The 21,880-nt window shown below is 36.1% G+C and overlaps 1 protein-coding gene across 11 annotated transcripts in view; it reads right to left on the bottom strand.

The window, feature by feature from the left end:
• Nucleotides 1–21,753, bottom strand: part of CEP112 (centrosomal protein 112) — a 162,975-nt gene extending 141,222 nt beyond the window's left edge. For 2 of the 11 annotated variants that reach the window (XM_040530958.1, XM_040530957.1), the window contains exons 1-9: nt 21,442–21,751; nt 20,468–20,588; nt 19,259–19,449; nt 18,320–18,486; nt 17,713–17,751; nt 12,163–12,259; nt 10,827–10,898; nt 4,138–4,185; nt 3,923–4,000 (exon numbers count right to left, since the gene is read on the bottom strand). In XM_040530958.1, coding sequence (XP_040386892.1) covers nt 3,923–4,000; nt 4,138–4,185; nt 10,827–10,898; nt 12,163–12,259; nt 17,713–17,751; nt 18,320–18,486; nt 19,259–19,449; nt 20,468–20,567 — 792 coding nt within the window. In that variant the 5' untranslated portion in view covers nt 20,568–20,588; nt 21,442–21,751. Of the gene's footprint in view, nt 1–3,922; nt 4,001–4,137; nt 4,186–10,826; nt 10,899–12,162; nt 12,260–17,712; nt 17,752–18,319; nt 18,487–19,258; nt 19,450–20,467; nt 20,589–21,256; nt 21,309–21,441 lie in introns of those variants that run through there. The other 9 variants (XR_005813688.1, XM_040530960.1, XM_040530963.1 and 6 more) reach the window with 9 other exon arrangements.
• Nucleotides 21,754–21,880: the final 127 nt, after the last annotated feature.

Raw genomic sequence — 21,880 nt, 5'->3', positions numbered from 1 at the left:
CCTATCAGTACCTTTGCAACTGAAACGCATTCAGAAAGTCAGAAAAATTCTCTCTCCTGCTATTATTAGTAAATACCTCTGAGCTTAAAGTATAAGCAGGGTCACCAGCCACAGGACATGCCTAAATAGGCTCCTTCAGCCTTCTCAACTCCAAATCTATACATATTTATATCCATCCACTGTGTACATTTAAACTCTAGAAAGACGTACGTACACATGAGCACACATCCGCTTTTGTTTCATTATAATGTACAAGAGAGCAATACTGATAGATTTTATTACCATTCTCAGAAAAATATGGACAAAATACCTCTTTTCAATGAAGAAAAAAAATATCAAATCAGTGACGTAGCTCAAAGCACAATAATGTTAAATTGGTAAAAGCTTAATTTAATTACAAGCATCTTTCTTTAAGAATACTGTCTCCATATAAATTTGTTTATTGCTTCTAATTAATCTAGTATGCATTAAATGTCTCATTCACGTATTTATATATTTTGCCATATACAAAGCAATTAAGAGGAAGAAATCAAAACCAAAGTAATGATGCTCATTGATTCCTCCATAGCTTTGCTGAAAGGAGAATACAAGGTTCACCTGCTGTTGAAATTATGGTTAATATAATTGTTTCTATAATCTGATCCATTTTGCTTCATTCCTACAGAGCATGCCCATCTCCTTCTAATTGGAGCAGTGCATTTTTTTCTCCAATTGTTTTCTCATTTGTTTCTAAAACACCACTACTATTCTCTGATAACACCAGCAAGCACTATTTATTCTTCCTCGAAAAGTTCAACAACTTACTTTCCTCTCTGCCTTCTTTCCACTACATCCTATGTATGTTCCCTTTTGGTGAACATCTAGACCAGAGCCCTTGTGCAATTCACTCCACATCAAGCCATAATCTCCTGCTGGTTAAGTGCGAAGCAAAGCATATCTGCTTTCAACACCTTAAATTCAGGTCATTTTTAGCCAGACCAACACTTAAGTATAACATTGTCACTGCAGCATGCTGATTTTATCTTCACATAAATAAATGACTAGATGCCAACAGTGCAGCAAAGCTATATTCGTGGCTTGATGATCTTTACAAACAAAATTCATATCATTGCAGGGCTATTCACAAAAAAGGAGAGAAAAAAATCAAGATCATAAAGACAGAAGTTCTAAATCTGTATTTTAAACATTTTTGAAAACAAAAAAAAACCTTTCTTCTTTTTCATCTTTCATCCAGTCCTCAATCCATTAAAGTGAGTTCAGGGGGAAGAAAAGACCTTTTCTCCCCATTCTCTATGCTTTAAGGTATCTTTCAATACTCAGATCATCTCTCCTTTTCTCTGGGCTCCTACTCACTCCATCAGTCCTCATTTCACACGACAAATCGGTGGAAATTATCCTGCAAGTATTCCATATCCTCTTGAAAATTCAACCACTGCCTTCCCCGCAACTACTCCCCCCTGCAGTTGCACTACAACATCTACTCAGCTGACTGTAGAAAAGACAACCATTTCTGCCAGATTGCTTCAAGATACATGAGGCTGGAAAAGAATGGGCACTGCAATGCTCAGTCTTTTATCACCAGTTTTCTAAAAATCAAAACAGCAAAGTGATAAAGTGATAAAGTCAACAAAAGCATTGCGAACACTCAGTGTTTTCAGTTATCCCAGACAGATGAAACTTCCTAGCAGTTATTGCACAATGTACTAACATTGTTTACAACCTTCAATTTAAAAAGAATAATATCAGAAGATTCTTGCCTCAGATTCATTTAGACATCATTTGTAGAGTCTAGTCTGCTCTGTGGAGTATTGGGTAGCACTCAGGATGACCAAAGGTGAAGTTCAAAGGGAGGCTTTTTCCTATTTATCAAGATAAGCCACTCATACGATCTGTTCTGTTTTGCTGTACTGCTGAAAACTGATATACTCCTGTTTTGTTGCATCTTCCTTGTTTGAACCCAGGATTTTTTGGTAATGACAGTTTCCCAAATGGTTTAATCCATGTCCGAAGTATTTGGGGAAAATATGACTAAAAACCACTGCCTGATGATATTCACATTTTCACAAATCTGTGATGTGGTTATCATTGAAAATGGCCATGTGTTTAGCATTACAGAGTCAAAACAGGTGCAGGAATGGTTTATGAACAAAGGTCTAAAGGTTAAAAGCAAAAAACCACAGTTATCCTATTTTATGTTCTACTACAAAGAGGTTGAAAACAATTAAAGGTTTGCAAAAGCTCTTGTACAGCACTCCTCCTGTTAATACATTTACATTCTATAAATGAAAAGACTTTATTCTTAATTGAGCTTCACAAACAAAATAAGATGAAAACACATTTAAGTTTTCTACTTAACAGCGCACACATGGTGATTGCGAAATACTTTCTATAGCCTTTCCAGTTTAAACTAGCCCACTGTAGAGTAATATTAGGAAAAAGTACTGGATTTTTACTGCATGGTTTAGAGGATTTTTTCACAGGACTAGAAACCCATTCACTGAGTACTTTATATTGCTACTTGGCATGCATTCCTATTTGTTTAATTTAAAAATATTATTTAAATGACAATATTGTGCTTACAATTTATTTTTTAGTCTATTTTCACATCTTATGAAACCTTGCCTTGCCTCACCCTGAGGCAACGGTGGTTTGAAGACTGTCGATAGAAAAGAACAGTGAATATTAGAACAGCGCAGAGAAAGTGAAATACATGTGTCATGCAACTGGTGTATGGCTGCTTGTTTATGCATCGCATTAGATTTCCAGCCAGCAACATAAAGCAGAATTTCATATTCATCGTTAATAAAATAACGTAGGTATCTGCAAACCAAATTTAGCCTCCCTTGTGTCTCAGTTAAAGATGCTTCTGAATCGTCCTTGAAATTAACTTTAGGACCATTGTAATTCTTAAATGTTCTTACAACATACCACGTAAGGGAGGGATGATTTCACGATTTGCAGACAATGTCCTTTCCCTTCCAGCTCATGCATATTTGCAGTCCTATGTAGGTTTAAGTACTTTTGCGTAGCTGGTTCCCTGCATGCACATGATTTATTTTTCCAATAGCAAATGACTAAACCCAGAAAATTGAAGGATTTGAAGAAGAAAAGAGAAAGAATGTGCGCTCTTGTTTGGGTTTGGTTTTCCTCATAATACATGTTGCATTTGCTTTACTGAAGTCTGGTTCACTGGCTTTCCAAAAAATATGTAATGCCTATATGACTTCAGAAGAACCCATGTGCTAAATATAGCATGTTCAAGTTCCATCTCATGACTGATGTTCTAAATGAAACTGATTTATGGCAAAAATCATAGGAATACAACTTATCAGGCCTTGAGCTATGAAAACAGAAAAAACGATCACAAAACTAATTTTTTTATTCTTAAAAGTCGAAAGTAAGTAACATAGTATGAGAGAATTAGATAGGCATGTTTTGATGCTGATCTTGCCAAATAATGTTCAAAAGAAATAGCACAAATGAATAAAAGAGGACTGGAGCTAGATGAGGCAAACATAGACATAATGTAGGCTTTAATAAAAACAAGTTTTATAGCTGCAGATTCTTAGAGGTATATAGAAAGTAAACGCACTAAATCCTTGTTAAGTCAAGGGTTCCATTGCTTCTGTTAAAAGCTATGTTTGGAAAATTCCTAGATTTCACTTTTCCACACAAAAAATTCCTTCGAAAGAATAGTCCATGTGCTCAGAAGGTCTCTTTTATTCCGTAAGTAATTGGGAAATACATTAAGTATTTAATGAAAAGCCTTGCCACTTCAGGGAAAATATCCTTATATGAGATTTTCTGGTAGAACAAACTGCTTTGTGAATACTTAAATTGAGAAGAAATGCCCTAAATAGCTAATTTAGCTGTAATTCTCTTTTTTTCTGAAAAAAAGAAAAATATATAAATAGCATCTTACCTCTTTCTCATGCATTTGAAATAGTGCCTGTTCATCACGAGAACTGCTACTTTTTCCTAGGCCAATTTTGGATGTCGTCTATTGAATGAGAAAAAGCAGATTCTAAGTTCAAAGTAATAACTCCAAGTAAAAATCATTCCTAAACAGAAAAAAAATATTTAAAATGTTTGCCTGTCCTTATAAAATATGAAGGGAATATAAATATAAATACCTACCAAAGACACTGGCATGGGTTTTTCCCGCAAATATCTTGGATTTTCTAGCTGAAAAACAAAGTTACAGAATAAGCAATCATGTCAGCATCGTCTTCTTATTTCTTAAAAAGAAGAAAAAAGATTACCTCTAAAGATTCAAAAATGTTTGCAATAAAATTTTGGGTGCATAGTTTGAAAGATAATCTGTTTCAGCGAGCCTTTACTTAACTCGAACATGGTATCGCTCAATAGAAAACCAGCAAAATATTTAAGCATGCCTTTGGATGAATCTACCAGTCGAAGAACTTTTTTTTCCACTAGAAAGTTTGCTAATCTGTGTACTTAATCTGCAAATCAGAAACGCGGTAATGTTTCTGCTGTTTCTAGATTCAAAGGGTACCATGGCTCTAACCTAGAATTTTTAAAAAAGTTAATTTCTCCGTGCATAATTCTTTCTCCTTTTAGAACATTTCAACACATTTTAAGAAAAGAATCAGAATTTAAACATCCAGTACCACACTAATATCTTTTACAAGTTAGAGAAATAGACAATCTTCACGAAAGACTATTTTGTGGATATAATATTGACAGAAAGTTTTAAAATTTTAGTGTTTCCTAATGCAAATGCATTTCAAATTGCACTTTCAGAATAAATATTTGAAAATTGCATGAACTTCAAAATACAAAAAACCTGGCTGACAGAAATTACTTCAAAACAACTCAAAATAGCAAGTTGAAGAAAACCTCTTCCATGTTCTTTCCTGAAAGATCTAAAAAAATTGAAATATTTTTAAAATAGTTTCAAAATTTTTAATTGAAGGTCTGAGATCTTAAGTGATTTATCTGAATTTTGAAACATACCAATGACTTTGACACTGCTTAGATAACAGTCTACAAAACAATTCAGTAGGATTCGCTGCACTAATTTCTTCATTAAAGCAGCTGCAGTTTCGGTGGAAATTACACATTTAAAAATTCAATTTTTCCAAACTCTTGTGGTTGTAAAGATTCAATCAATGCGTGTTTTAAAAGAATTAAGTAGCTAAATGCATAGTTTATACCAAAAAAACCAACACTTTATTGAATAAACTTTCATTTAAATTAGTGTAAAGCTATAGAAAATTTACTGATTACAATGATTTTAATCTAGCATTTTTGAAAAATATGAGTGCATTGAAACTGTATCCACATATGTAAGTCATAGAGACAAAACATAAGGAAATAATTCATTAACAGTACAGTATAATTAAAGCAGCTCTTTCAATCACTGTTTTTAAGAACTGAATACAAACCATTGTTCACAACCCACTTCCTCTATCTTTTTAATTTTCTCAGACGATAGAACTCAAACAGCACATCACAGAGAACGTGTAATACCCAGGAAAAGCTTTCAAGGGTATAATCTTGTAAAATGTGGCAGTGAGATTTGGAATGTGGTTGCAATACATATCTTACAACATTTAGTCTTTCTTTTTCTAAAAAAATTAGAATGATCTGTGAGGCATGGCAAATATCAAGTGTTTGCACTTTCTCCAGTACTATTAAATAAATTTGTGAGTTGAATTTACCAGTGAAAAAGACGCTTAATCCCTCTGAAATTTCAATTTGATACAGTATTATTCATTTCCTGTCCTAAAATATTATGTACAATTTCTATATGCTGTTAAAGAGTCGTCATATTTCACCCAGAAGTACTTGAAAATATTAGCATGTTTAACATAGACTTCCAGCTATATCATCAGAAATATTGGATAATACTGTTCATTGAAACTGAAAGTTTAATAACATTTTTCTTTACTGTCAATGAGTTTACTAAACCAGATACATTAGGTCTTTCATATAAAGTTGTTTTTTTTTTTTCTTTTTTAATATACCACTATGACTGGCATGGCAAAAAACATGGGTAGACAGTAGTGAATAAAGGAACCCTGCATGCAGCTACTAAAAAATTGTTAGACACAAAAGATTAGTGAGGAGAGAAATAGAGGAGCGAGAAATAGAGGAACGAGAACATCATGAAGTACAAGTACACAGAACATATATAATAATAGAAAAAAATCAAGGGTGAGACGGAAACGCAAAGTAGAAAAACCTGTAAAACAGAAAATCTAGGATTTTCTTTGGCCTACGCATTTGTACCTGCAATACTATTTCATATCTGAAATTCTCCAACTGCAGTAGTATTATGCTCTTTCTTCTAACTCACTTGGTATTGACAGATATTGCATCTGTCCTGCAAGCCAAACCATTGCCTACAGACACCCACCATTGAAGAAGGCTTGCCAAAAGCTCAAGGTTAGCTCCCTGACCTTGCTCCCCGACCTTGCTCCCCAGAATACCGAGCAGCAGATAATCCCAAACATTGAAAGCCTTCATCGTTACCAGGTGGACTTCTGAGAAGGCTCAGGCTGCAAAACTGAATTTCAAAGGCATAGATATTTTCCAAAAATCCTCTCTCAGAGGGGAAAACAAAAGTAAAGGGTGACTTCTTCCTCTTTCGAAAGCTAAAAATTAATGTAAATATTTATGATTAATTCAAATACTTTATCTGACCATGAAATTACGCTGTTTACAGTCTAAATAGCTAAGGTATATCCTACTTGTTTATAAGAAAGAAGGAAAATGTGTCTCTAATACTTTGTATGGCCTAAGTCTTGCATTTTTTGATTTTGTAACAGCAGCCATATGTGCTTTGAAGTTTAATGTTCCCACTTTGTTACTTGTTGTGGATTATATCCACTTAAACTGATCTGTAAACATTTAATGTCTCAACATTCATTCTTTTCATGCTGGTCTTCTGCAAAACTTCTTGTTCTCAAAATTATACCACATTAAAGAGGGAATATCACAATAAAGAATGCCCAAAAAAGAAAAAAAGCTTGTATTTATGAGAAACATGCAAATTTAAAAATAATAAGCAAAAGGTCAAAGACAAACCAAAATACATATGTATGAAACTGAAGGGCTGCCATGAGAAGAACAGTAAATCACATCATGCTTTTTTAAGAGTATGAACCAAATAAATGTCATCATGAAAGACATCTTTATTTGAACTAGAATTGAACTCTAATTTGTAAATACCACTTCTTAATAAAAAATGACATTTTGAATCTCTTTGTAGAAAATATTTTTGCTTCTCCTGTTCTGTTGGGCAGTTAGACAACAAATCATTTTTCAACTCATGAGGACTGCCATGATCACCTTCCAGTACTCAAGTCTTCATAAAGCAGTAAATCCTGGTGTTGGGAGGGCTATAGATAATCAGATTCCCATTAAGAGGGGAGAAAAAAAATAAAAATAATCTACTTTATGAAAACATACGCTCTTAATTCACGAAAATAAGTAAGGCAGAAATCCAGCATAAAAACAGATTCCAAAACTGAATTTGAGGTAAGTTAACCATAATTTTTAACTTCAATATTCTCAATTGCCATTTATTTTAACAACAGGTAGCAGACAAAACTACGTATTTTTAAAGTATACTGTTTTAAAGTAATGAAAGCCATGAGCGAAGCATTCATTGGAAAAGTAAACTGAGCTAAAATTGTTCCACATAATAACAAGGACAGTGCAGAAAAAGCCTAAGTTTGAGCACTAAGCACTTCCACAAAACTCATCCTCAGGCTGTCAACTACATTTTACCCTCGGGGCTGAAAACAGCATCCAGGCTTTCTACCACAGTCCAGAAACTTATACCAAAGCTTCTGCTCTTTTGACACAGTAAATATCACAACAAGGACTATGGTAATGTTATGCTTTCATTCTTCCCCTTCCTAAGTCACATTTTGTTCTTCAGAAGATGTTTATCAAGGTCTATTTGTCTTCAATAATATACAATTGTATCTTATTACTGTTCAGTAACGGAGTCAGAAGGTATGTTGTATATATTAAGATGCAGGAAAAAAGCATTTAGATCGGCAGGCTTGTTGTACATTCCCCCTGTAAGCTCCTTCAAAGACAAAATGTGATTGTTTTCAAAACAAGGATGGAAAAACACACATGAAAGAGTTAAGAACACTTCAGATTTTGAAATGGTAAACAACTAAACTGAACCTTGCCCTAAGTTCTTACTTTAATCTAACAAACCCAGCCAGCCTGCTTGTTCACTACAGAAATAACTGCTGAGTAGCTTCAGGAAATTTGAGTAAGGACATTCTTATCTAACATCATAATTTGTAGGGAAGTTCACTTTAATGCTGCTTCTGCAGTCTTAGTGGAAGGACATTAAAGCGCATAAAGATTGTTTGTCAGCATGAAGTTGAATTTATTTTTTGAAGTCACAACACCACTTGGAGTTCACTGTGGGAAAGTTTTTACAGTGTTGCTGCCCTCCAACACCACAACATATACAGTAGGTATGTTTATAGTAAGCAGACAGACTAAGAAACCAAACAAAAGATAATCAAATGGTTTGTACAAAAATGGTTGAGCTTAACTAGACTGGAAAGACATGGGCAGATGTGAACTAAGTACACAAACCAGGCATATCATACACTGCTGCTGTAGCCACCCAAGAACTCTGTGTTTGCATCTACTTTAACCCTGTGTTATATATAATTTCTCCAAACAAGATAACATATTTCAAGCCACTGACCACAGAATTTCTTTGGCCTCAGTCCTGTTAAACCTTTATTATGCAATAACGTTTGCCATGATAAATCTTTCTGTACAAGACCTGAGTGTCCAAATTCTTTGGACTGAAGATTGCACATTGCTTCTGGTAAAAGCCAAAGAGATAACTCTTGTCCTGGCCAAATTTCAATAACGAAAAATGATGTTCTCCCTGATTAAAAACCCTTTTGCTATTTCCCCAGGGTACAATCTCTTTGTATGCTTCCTACCTAAGATGAAGCATTGAATTTCCTGGGATGTTTAAAAGACTGGCTTTGTCACATCTGAAATTGGCTACCATGACAAATGAAACCATACCAGAAGCATTGTGAAAAAACATAAGTAGGTTGGGTAAGAATATGTAGGGGTCTAGTTCATTGTTATTCCTCTACATAACTTACATTTTAAATCCAAAAATTGTTTGTGTACAACCTACAAGTTTAGCCAATACCAGGAAAAAACAGAAAGCAAGTTTCTAAGGAAATAATTCCCTTATTCAGCAAGCTTATTTTCCTGACACTACATATATTTTATGATATTTAGTTACTTCTCAAGAAATAACTAAAGGGAAGGTGGGGATGTCCCATTTCTGAAGTACACTAAATTTGCAACAGCATGCAGAAGTTTATTGGCAGTTGTTAATAAAATATGATAGTTGAGGAATTTTTAAATATATTCTAAAATAGCTAAGGAATAACAAAGCAAGTTCAAAGTAACAGCACGGCCAAAGATTACTTGAATTTGTCTAAACTGCTGGCTCTGACACTTTTCCCTTCAAACAACAAAACAATTTTTTCTTTTCTACATTGCAAATGCAACTTCAAGGCATGAATGCTTCATAGTCCCACATCGGTTTAGATAAGAGTCAATAAGACTAAGAAAAACATATTTTTATAATGTATTTAAAATTAGCTAGTTTTAGTATTCATTGTGTGAAAGGCAAATTTAATCACTATCAAAACTCAACTTTTTTAAAAAAACATTTAACCAAGGATGCCTAGAATACAAAGAACTTGAACAATAAAATGTTTGATAGAGATAATCAGAAATGCTGCAAGGCAAATGAAAAAAAATCTTATTACTCATAAGAAGCAACAATGTTAGCAAAGTGATGCAAGTTTTACTTTTCATGTAGGAAGTTATTACTGCTAGCAACAAATATCTGAACTCTTCGTAATACAGTCTGTTAAGCCTTGAACTCTCTGCTTAGTAGAGAAAGCACAAAATTTACCAAAACTTTTCACACTATTTTTAATTAAAATTTAAAATGCGTGAGCTACTGATGTAGGCATATCATAAAAGTAAAAACGCATTAGAACCACAAGCAGCAACTATAGTGCAATGTTGAATTCAGTATGTGACCTTAGAAATACATGACCTACGTAAGGATTTCATGTTCCCCATAATAAAACTCATTTTATTCCTAAATGTAACCACACTTGTCTGTTCCTCCATGTTTTTAAATTACTCTAATGTCTACATCAAGTTTTTTGGAAACACCTCTGACTCCTACTCAAGGAATTTTTGAGCTTTCCTATTTCCTCCATCAGGAACAGCCCACCGCCTGGACTAAAGATTCTAGTTATTAAAAAGGAAGAAAAGAGATTAATGCACTGAAAAGCCTCTTGAACCTTGCCAACAGGAGGCAAAGCCTAACCAAAAATGTTAAGTTGTATTAATGGCTTCCAAATTTTATATTTCTATATTTAAAAAAGACAAAAACAAACAAACAAAATAACACACACGTAGAAAGCCAAACTACTATTTATACTAACTTAAATTCAAGGTAATGTTTTCAAGCTTACTAGAAACAGTCTGTGTTTCTACTAGAGTATGACATTTGGTTTTGACCATCAGGTATTATTTTCATTGACTTATCAGTAAATATATTAAAATTATTTCTTAGAAATAAGGCATTTGAACATTTTTCCTCTTCAGATGACATATATTCATTATTAGCCTTCTCAAGCTTTATAATTTCATTTCTGAAAGACAGACTCCTACACAAAATTTTGATGACTAAATTCAGTGATGAAAACTCTTTAGTAATATAGTCTGCATTTCAAGCCAATAAATAAATAATGCACTTCTTATTTTACCCCGAGATTCCAACTATTGAGACGTGCTTCGAGGTCACTGTCGTCCAAAGCAGTGGCTTTTTTATGATGGTCCTGGAACATAAAAAGTCAAAGGAAATGTCAGAAGAGCTGATAGAGACAGTGCAAAAAAACCTTTTCATTAAATTTGGTAATGCCTACTCTGCTCTTCCTAACTGTGTCATGGTACTTGTCACAGCTTTAATCTAAATAGCTCAGTTACCAGTAGCATAGTGTGCTAGCAAGGAGTTCAGAGGAGGATGAATCACCCTCCCGCCTCACTTTAATATAGTTCTTTATTTTACTTACTAATTCCAAAGCAATGGCCTCCTCTACACAGGGTGTGTTCACAAAAATAAGTAAGACAAAACTCCATTCTTCAGGGAACACACTCTAGAAATGAGCCATACCTAACTGTCTTTGGCAGCTGATGGGAGAGCCATACAAGCTTCCAGTTTAACCTATTTGCAGTTCACTTCCTCAGGAAGTTCTTATTTGTGCCCAGTAAAGAAAAGTAAGAACAGTCTATATGAATTGCTCACAAGTCAATAGCCCACTCCCAGCTGCAATTGTTCTAAGATGTTCCTCTGATACAATCAAGAAATAAACGTGGGCAGATCTAGAATATACATACAGCAAATAAAATATTTCATGGAGGTGTGGGACCTATAAACGACACACTGACTACGGTGAAGAAACTAGAGGAGATGGACTTCTCTGAGGTAATGAACACTGGATGTTAAAAGGCTACAAAACACATTTGTAAAAGAGAACAGCAACATCATATGTTTTGATAGCTTTAATTTTTCAGGAGTAATTTTAGTTTTAAATGCTTGCTGTCATACAATACCATTAAATAGTTTGGACTAAAACAGTTTTACTTGAAGTCTGACTGCTGTCTTTCAGTCAGATATAATGCTAGTCGTTGAGAGTTTGATAAAACAAACTGTCCAAAATTCACTCAAAGGTCAGCTGTCATTAAAGAGAGCCAAATCCATCTATGCAGATTTTTTTAAAATCTATTATTGCAAATACAAGATGATGTCAATACAGCCAATTTGCAAAGCCTGTGGATAACAGCATGTCTGACATTAAACACACTATACTAAACATAGCTCAACCTTTAGGATGAATTGAGAGTATCCTACCAGAAGTTTTTTCCTGTGCACAGAGGGCAGATGCTGATGAGCTTTAGTCCATGTCACTCCTTCCTAAATATCTCCATTTGTACACAGGGATCATGAGTCATGCACTTGGAAATAACAGCTTTACAGGAATATATAAAAAAAACTCATTGAAACTACAAGAGGTTTTATTACAAGAAGGAGAAGCAGCTTACAGACAGTGATGCAGCTAGGTTATCTTCATCTGTCCGGTGAGGAGGACTCATAGACTGTGATCTTAATGTTGGCTTCCCATTGAATGTGAATCTCTCCCTGTTGTTATAACAAAAGTAAGCAGAAAGAAAATAATTTTTAACACTTGTGGCACACAACAGAGCTTACCCTTATAATAAGATCCTTTCTACAACAGTAGATGATTATCCAGATGTAAAGGTCAAAAATAGTATATATACATGGTATATTAAGAGGTGTTTTTTGCATTTCTCAGTTACTACATTACCCAACATCTCTCAACAGATTTTAGAATAAACCTAAGTTCCCCAAGAGGGCTGATTTAGGAGAACATGTTTTTAAGACAAAATTCATAAGTACATGAGACAGCATAGGATAAAGTCTGACAACTCTGAGAAAAAAAAAGGAATGATGATGTTGGTTGTCTGCACCACGGGGAAGACTAGTATGGGAATTCCTAAAAATGAGGTTAGCTCAAGGTATATCTTCATGTAACATACAAACCTGAAGACAAGGACAGGAACCACAAAAACAGCTCAACAGAAAAGCAATGACTTGAAAGGCCAGGGTGAAGAGTAACATGTGAAAGAAACAAGTCATATATATTACCTTAGTTGCACCTCATTTCAGCTCTCTTTCAGGGACTATAGTGATATACATGGGAGGGACAGTAAGAAAAGCCCAGAAAGCAATACAGGATATAGCACAGAATAAACAAGTACAGAAAAAAAGGACACAAGGATGCTTTGAAAAAGCTATTAACATAAAGCGTTTGCACAAGAGATTTCAAGTAGCAGAAGATACCTGTCATTCATGAACCTGGACAAGAGATGCCTCCCAGTTACAGAACAAGGAAAGAAGAGAACAGCAGCACAGAACAACAAAAACAACACAAGAGCTCTAAAAGTTTGTTAAACAGGTTGATACAGCAAAGGATCCAAAACAGTAGCAAAACACCTTTCAGCATACACTCGGGTGTCAATTCTGTATGTATTAAAGTAATTAAAGACTCCAGTTAGTCAATCCACCTTCCTGTGACTAGCTATATAGTATTAAAATCAAGTCAGACCATTAAAATGCCTTTCATTCTTTCCATCCGGCAGAAAATTAGACTGTAAGATATGCCAAAAGACACTGAGATGAATTAAGTGTTTATGAAGTGAAAGACAACCGTTGGATGTACAATATAAACTAGTCACTTCTAGGAAGACATACACAAGCTTTTCATGAAGCACACCAGCCCAGCTTTCATCACAACAGCAGGGAATTGTGAAATATAACAACTGGAAGCATATCTTCCCATCTAGCACCAGTAAACATGAGCAACATATATGGATGCAAAGTAACTATTACTAGCAGTAAATTAGATAAGTTTAGTTAGAAAAGACTTAGAGGTAAAAAAAAGCTGAAAAGAAACATAGTAATACAATGACTTTCTCTAGCATTCTAAATCATACATATCTTACCAAAATTTCATTTTACACAAAATCATCTTACTAGCAGGCAAAGATTTGTTGTCTTTCACTGAAAGTCTGCACTTTTATCAATGGACTTTTCCAAACAACATTCAGGTTACCTAGCAATTAAAGTTTCATTCATTTAAAACAAGAAAGAAAAGAATTCATGCTCCTATCATCCAGAGATTAAGGACTACAGATAAATATCCAAACCAGCCAACAAGCTACCTGTAATATTTTTAAACTGGAAAAAGGAATGAAGAAAATTAGATATAGTCTTAGTTCTGCGCTTGCTATTTTGAAAGGGAACTCAAAAGGAAGTCACTTTTTCTCTATAAACAGGCTCTGCAAAGACCACTAAGGATGGACTGCAACTCCACTCGTTCCAAATGTATACCACCCATTCACTCCCTTTAGCTTTCTGCTATTGAGTCAGGCTCCAGAAAGCACAACATGTTATGTAAGATTATTTATTTTTCCTTCCACGGCAGGTGAGTGAAGAATGGTCAGGCCTGATGCTAGCTCTCTGACCTGCCTCAACAAAAACTGAACTAGCATGGAAGAAGGAAGCAATTTGCTGCTAATAAAAGAGATTAGTAAATAATTTCCTACTAGGAACAAAGTAAGGGAAACTCACTGGTTCCTCCCGGTATAGCACAGCCACGCACTAACGTTTAACAATGTTTTTGAGGCATAATCTGTAACGCTACAAACATACAGCAGAATTTTCCTACAGTCAGAAGGGCCAGATTTTTGTCCAAACCCAACCATACATTACTAAAACCTGTTCTCTCAAGTTTCATATTAAAGATGCAGCTTTCTAGCATCTGCTTGCTTGGTCTTAGACAAATCTTACTTGGAAGTAGAGCAAACATACTTTTTATTTAGCCAGATAAGCAGCTTCTTATGTAAAAAGGCAAGATCTTCACACATAGCATGTATATTGTAAGATAAAAATAACTGAACAAAGCTTCTGTATTTGTCTGCTTCTTTTAGAGGAGAGAATCTTGAATAAACAAACATGAACAAGTTACTCATAAGCATGTCTCACTGGCATATCTGTTTTGCCTTGAGAAAATGTTTTAGCCCATCTTTAAGATTAAGTCATGGTTGGAACATAAAATTTCCATCAAACTAAATATATCACACGCCTATGGACACAGCTTTCCTAATACGCATTCTGAAGTAGAGAGACAAGTAAAACGTAACAAGATCCCCATCTGCTGGCTCTTTACAAACTGCAGATTCCAGAAGATTTTTATACTTAATCTCTTTACTTGCACTGACAGCACGTTCAAAACTACAAATTCAAAGAAAAACACAATCTTAATACAGACACTTGTAAATAAGTACTAAAGAAACTGTCCCCATGAAACATAATATCTGAAACATTCACCTTTGGTATTTCTTCCCACATAACTCACACATTTAATATAGTTTCTCACTGCCTTAAAGATTAATTCTTGTTAATCTACAGGGATATCAAAATTTGCAAGTGCCAACACAAATTCATTTTTCCTTATACACAGTTCCATTCTCAGCTTGAGTACACATCAGCGAAACCATGCCTATAGTGCTAGGTTTCACTTCCAGAACTCATTAAACCAACTACTTGCTTCTCCTGGCATGGTATAATGGGCAACATGGGTCTCCTGAAAACTTACCAGAGCCTTGGAAACCATCTGTTGATCACCAACGTAGATATTGCTAAAACCCACGGTACCAAAAAAAAAATAATAAAATAAAATAAAGCTTCACTATCCTGCCCACATCTCAGGGAACTTTGCGAGACCTAGCTTAATCTTGGGTTCAGATATGGAAGGGGAAAAAGGGCTTAGGCTTCCAATATCCTACTGTAATCCAGGTAGAGAAAAGAAAAAAAATAGTAAAGAACACAAGGGAGGGAGTAGGCAGGCTTGTGCCTCAGCCTTCCTCAAAAGTGGACAAGCACAAGCTCGATACAGAGGGAGGAGTATGCTGCCTCACATCCTATTCAAATAACACCCCAGCTGACACTACAAGTAAGGAACTCAGAGCAATTAGATGCCTTTTTTTTTTTTTTTTTTTTTAAATGCTGCAAACATGGCATGGTACAGGTATCAATGCCAGATTAGGTATTAGAAGTAATTAACCTCTATCAGCACAACTCCACATTATTAGGCCCGAATGATATTTCGGCATGGTCATATCAGGGTATAAGCAAACAGAAGACCTCTTAGTATTAATGTTGTAGGACTTGGAAATAGGACTGATGCTCTTTAACTGACTGTTACAATTGCATAATTAATGGATACATAAGAGGAAAAGTTTCAAAATACTGAATATTAACATGACATAACTTGCAAGAGTGCCTGTCACCTGTAAAAATGACAGCTGAACAACTTGAAACTGCAAGACTGAGCACTGTGATAGAAGGAATGTGAAATGTACACTATAAACATAATTGTCCTTAAAACATAGGTAATTGTAACACTTATGAAAATATAATTGAACATATCAAAAAGCTTTAGACTTCTGAAACAAAACCTATGAGCATATTTATAATGCAGTGAAACCAAACCAGAAGTTTCATACAGAATGAGAGCAAACACTTCCTCTTGCACAGAGCTTACTTAGGGTGTGAATATAATTCAGAGCTACCTGTAACAGTACTTTTTTTCTGCAAGGATTTGAGAGTTTAAACATTAACTAAAACATCAAAATAAGCAAACAAAAGGCAAATCCATTCATGACTGAAATGCAGCTATGTAAAAATGAACATAGAACTTGATCATTAGTACAAAGTAGCACTATATAAGAAAAACTGAAGGAAAGGAAATATTTAAGAATAGAATGTAGATTAAATTTACCTAAGATTCCCACCAAAATAGGACAGAAAAAAAAGCCTATGTAAACAGCGTTCATTGACCAGCTTGGCACATCTTTGATACTGCAGAGACATTTTTCTAAGCCATAAGGAAACCGATACTTAATAACCTGATGCATTTCACCCCTTTACCTTCTTGCTTTGTAAGTTGGATAGAAAACAAAGAGCTCTATACCCAGTTGACTGGAAATACAGACGTTGCTTAAGCTTGCTGGCACCCGCAAACTTACAAAGAGGCTGTCCCAATGGATTGCAAGAACAAGATACAGACACAAATACTCAGGATTCTGGTGTACAGCTGCAGACGAACAATACTTAAAATTTTGTGTTGTCCTAATGGCAAACATGAAAGATACAGGCAAAGAGAGTGCTAGTCGTTAACACTGCATGATGTAAATTAAAATATATTAAATCAAACTCAATGAGAGATTGTACAGACAAGGACAAACTTATTGCAAACAAACCCACAGACAGCAGTTCTGAGTTTTTATCCTCAAGTTTTGAAAAGTACAGCTTCTGACCTGTAATCCAAGATTCAAAAGACTAGTGAGAAAAAGAAATTCTGCTATTTCCTAAAGAAGCCATCATGAAACACAGGACAAATAGGCCAAGAAGTTTTTATTAGAAGAACTATCACGCTTGCAAGAAGATCTATCAAATCCATAACTTCTCTTTCTTTGTGACAGAACAACAAAACTTGCTGATCTTCAGGGATACACTACTCAATTTCCTCCAACTTATGACCGTGAACAACAGAACGTTCTTTAAATTTACCATCCGTATGCTTGTTCCTGTTTTTATTCTCTCTAGAGAAAAACCATTAAAAGCTATTTTCCATGAAGTTCCTTTCAGCATTATCATCTTAGAACATATTTTTAAAAATATTATACATTTACTCTCCCCCAAGTTTTTTGTCATTTACTTATTGTATGTTCCATTTATTTTAACTGCATAGAAACAGTGAGGATTAATCTACCTCAGCTTCATTAGTTAATACCACTCTTGTATGCTGATGTACAGAAACTGGAAAGAGAAGACTGCACAGGAACTCCAGGGTGATAGTAACTGTTCTGATCTACTTCAAGAAAAATGTGGCCTGAGAGTCTTCAACTACATCGTCTTTTACCACATCACTTCTTCCTTCCTGCCCGTGCATTTGTCTGTGCTTCCCTCTCCCAATTAAGTATTTGTGTATGAATTTTGTCTCTTGCCTTGTGACCACTGTGCTTTGCCACCATAATATCTGAAGTCTGAAAAACATAATCAGAGTACCAGCTTATTTGATAGATGTTTAGAATGTCAGAACAATGGCTAATATCTACTTCTGAAGTCTACAGAGGATATACTATTACCATAAAGTGAGATAAGAACGTTGCAAAAATATGGACAGAGATCATTTAGGAAACGGGCTCTTTGGGCCATCTATGAGTACCCATGGTAATCATCAGACCAAATCACTAAAAAGCCTTCTTTTCAGTCACTGCTATATTTGCCAAGCTGTTTGCCCTATTGATTTTCCATACTGCCTGTAACTGAAAGGAAAATAACAGGAAGGGGAGAAGATAGAACCATGAGATTTGGAAGATGACTTACAGGAAGTAAACATAACAGAGGAGCGAAACAACAGAAAAAGTAGAACAGTGATCATTAAGATATAAGCTATTAATGAAATTTCTGTATATAAAGTACAAATACTGTATTCAACACGAGTCCATGAGAAAGTGTAATAAATTCAAATTCAAACATGCAGAGCTTATCAAGCCAAGTATATGTTAAATATGAAACAAATACTGAATAAAGCAAATGAAGAAATCTTACCCATATGTAAGTGATGTTGCTAAAGATGATTCTTCTTTAGAAGATATTTTCGACAATTCCTCATGTTTGGATTCACTGTTTCCTAGTTCTCCCGTTACCCAGTCAGGTAAGCACTCTGGGCTACTACTCCGAACTCTTGGTGAATTTGGTTCATCAAAATAAATTGACTGTAGTAAAAAAATACATACAAAATCAACATTATATTTACACAAATACATTCTTTACACTACTAACGTAATTTCTTGCAGGAATATCTGCACTATATGAATTATTTTCTGAGTAAAGTCAAGGAGGTATGCAAATATAACCCTCCCTACACATGGGGATTAGTACAACAAGCAATGGTGTGTTTTCCTGTACTTTACTTCTTTCAGTATGGGTAACTTTAGCATGAGTTAGGACAGGTCCTGCGCTTTCTCAGTAAAGTTGATACTTGCCACACTATATTCAGGTCTTCAGAAAACTACACGCTTTACAATGCCTATGAGAAATACTGTCATCTTTTCTTTCATAAAGTTTTAAAGGCTGGAGTTCACAGCAAAAGGCAGAATAGAAGACTGCTTAAGTCACACCAGTCACACTTCCGCTCACAAAGATATCTGCTGTTTAAGACAAAATACAACCTAAAGAGTTTTGGGTTTTTTATTACATCCTTTGAAAAAATTAGACAGAAATCATCTTCCTGTTCCTTCAGGACACCTATTTCTAGAAGCCCCCTTAGAAGCTGAATTTTGAAGAAGAAACAGGTTTCTCATAAAAGGTTTTTGCATATAAAGATATTTCTAACACTAGTTACAAGATGTACAACATAAATGTATCCAACACACAAATCCACTCGATTCATTCAAGTTTTTTTCACATTTATGCCAAATCAAAGACTTTAAAGTATTTTCAGAATACGTTTAAGCAAGTTTAACTGATAAAAAAAGTTACACTCACCATGTACGAAGGTAAAGTTTTCAGTATTCCTGGTTCTGGTTTGTGTGTAAAAGGACCTTCTAACAAACCCCGTTTTAGCATGTGGAGCAGAAGTCTTGCATATAGGTTCCGATTCTTCCTTCCCGCTACTCCTGTACCTGCTCCTGAGGGTTCACATAGTTTTTTAATCCACAGTGCACATCTTTGTCGTTCTAAAATAAATTTTAAAAAATATTATATACATACATATATATATATAAAATCACTATATATGAGAGAAAATTGAACACGCAGAAATAACAAAAGCCATTACTGGTCACCCTTTTTTGGTAGATGTTTACCTTCTACACAAACATTTAAAGCAAAATCAACAAAAAACCCGAATGATGGAACCAAAGTACCTAGATTTAAAATAAGTCTTTAACAATAGCTCAGATTTCTGCCATTCAGAAATATTTTCTATAGATTCACATTTACTAGAAGCTTACATGACTTCTAAAAGCAGCATGTTCAGATTAAATCTCTAATGATTACAGAGCCCACAAATGACAAAGATTTCTGAACTCCTTCAAATCATCAGGAACTGAGGGCTGTTGCTCACTGCAAGGTGATGTATTTAACTAAAACATACAGCTTGTATGAGAAATAATATTTTATGAACACATTGAGTCTTCATTCATTCTAAAATTCTCTACACAAGCATTGTTGCCAGATGATGAAACTACTTATATGATTAAATATTCACAAATCAAGGCCTCAACTTGTAGATTGCATGTATTTAATAATAATAAATCTGTTTCTAATCACTAGCTTCATAAAACGTTATTTATGAATTGACGCTTACATCATTACAAGTTCGTAACCCAAATTAAAAAAAAAACAAACTTCTAAAAAATATTTGCAATTTGGTAAATGCAATCTCAGAATTAATGCCTTTTAAAAGCTTTTAGTTTCTACTCAATTTTAAAAACACAGAAACTAATACATTTACGCAAAATCACATTTACAGTCAACAATATAATACAGGTAAGTTCAAAACAATAATAGCAACAGCAACCTAAAAACTTTTTTTTTTGGGGGGGGGGGGGGGTTACAACTTACAATACCATGTAACATCAGGCATTAAGCGTCAATTTAATCATTAAAATGAAACAAGTACACATAATAATTACCAGTAACCTAGAGTTTTGTTATTAGTGTTTCTCTACATACACGTTTTACAACATTTACCTGACCTATGCTGTAACTTTAGAACATGAGGCTTCATATCCACAACGCAGTGATCAAATTCTGCATCTAGTTTTTCCCACGTTTCTTCTTCGCCATTCATTTTGAAAGAGCGCAAAGTAACCTGCAAAATTATTCATATTGAAGTAGATGAGATTGCATACCGCCCTATGATGATCTCTATTCACCTTGAGCCATGTCAAGACATCCTTTGAAACTATATAGAAAAGGAAACTTTTTCATTAAATTCACGCAAAAAGAACCGTGGTTTGCATTACAAATGATGTTCAATTAAACTTTATACAAGAACACGCTTGTCTAGTTTTGAAAATAGTCAGCCACACAAAAAGGTATTCAGTTGGCACAATTTGTAAAAAACGGCACCTACGTTAATTTGTGTAACAGCTACGTTCATACTAGTTTATCTTCCTTGTAATTAGCAAACTTGTAAACTTTTTTATTAAGAGGAAAAAAGAAACTGGAGGAAAAACACCAAGCAGACTTAGAAGTGGCACAACTAGCATATATTGGCAGAATATTAAATATTCTGTTAAAACAAAAAGACAGCCAAACGGGAGCTTTTTATCCAAGCTCTCAGGCCACAGAGTTCCCAGGGGGGCAGGCAGGGTTTGCTGCCTGTTTCGGCTCCTGAGCAGCACCGGGATTTGGGAGGGCCGGGCCCGGCCGGGCCCAGCCCAGCCCAGCCCACCCTGCAGCCGGCCCGGGACTCCAGCACCGTCCCCGCAGGGTGAGAGCCGCTATTTCCTTATTTCTCCTCCTCCGGGTGGTCACCTGCGGTTTCAGCGCGCGGCGCTGCCGCCTGTGGGGCTTTCCTGAGGGGATTTGCAGCGGCTGCCGCCCTCAGCGACAGCTCCCACGGTGACAAGCTCAGAGGCACAGCCAGGCTGATGCTTCCCCCTGGCCGCTGTCACCCCACCGACCCCAACCGGTACCCCAGTCCCCATCGCCCGCTTTACCTCGCTCTTTTACCCCGCAGCGCCCGGGCCCTGCCCTGTGGGGCAGCAGGCGCCCGGGGTGGCACCGCACGGGAAGGGCCGGGCCGGGCCGGGCCGGGCCGGTGGCTCCCGGAACCCCGGTGCGGGGACAGGCCGGCGGCCAACGGTTCAAACCGACCCCACCCCCGCTCCCGGCGGCCTCCGCTGACAGCCGGCCCCGGCCTGGCCCCTTCCGTTTCCGTGCGGTGCCGCGGGGGTGGCCCCGAGACGCGATCGGCTCCGGCCCGGGCCCGGTGGAGGCCCCGGGGCCGGCGGCGCCCTGAGGGGGGCGAGGGGCGAGAGCGGCGCTGCGGGCACGGCTGTGGAGGCCGCTAGGCCCCGGGGTGGGGGCGCTACTTCTGAGGGGAGCTGTGAGAGGGTTTTTGGGGAGCGGGAGGGTTTGGGAGTGCACAGAAGGAGA

This window comes from Cygnus olor, chromosome 18 (genome assembly GCF_009769625.2).
Source record: "Cygnus olor isolate bCygOlo1 chromosome 18, bCygOlo1.pri.v2, whole genome shotgun sequence".
Taxonomy (NCBI): domain Eukaryota; kingdom Metazoa; phylum Chordata; class Aves; order Anseriformes; family Anatidae; genus Cygnus; species Cygnus olor.
This window is presented reverse-complemented; position numbering and strand designations above follow the sequence as displayed.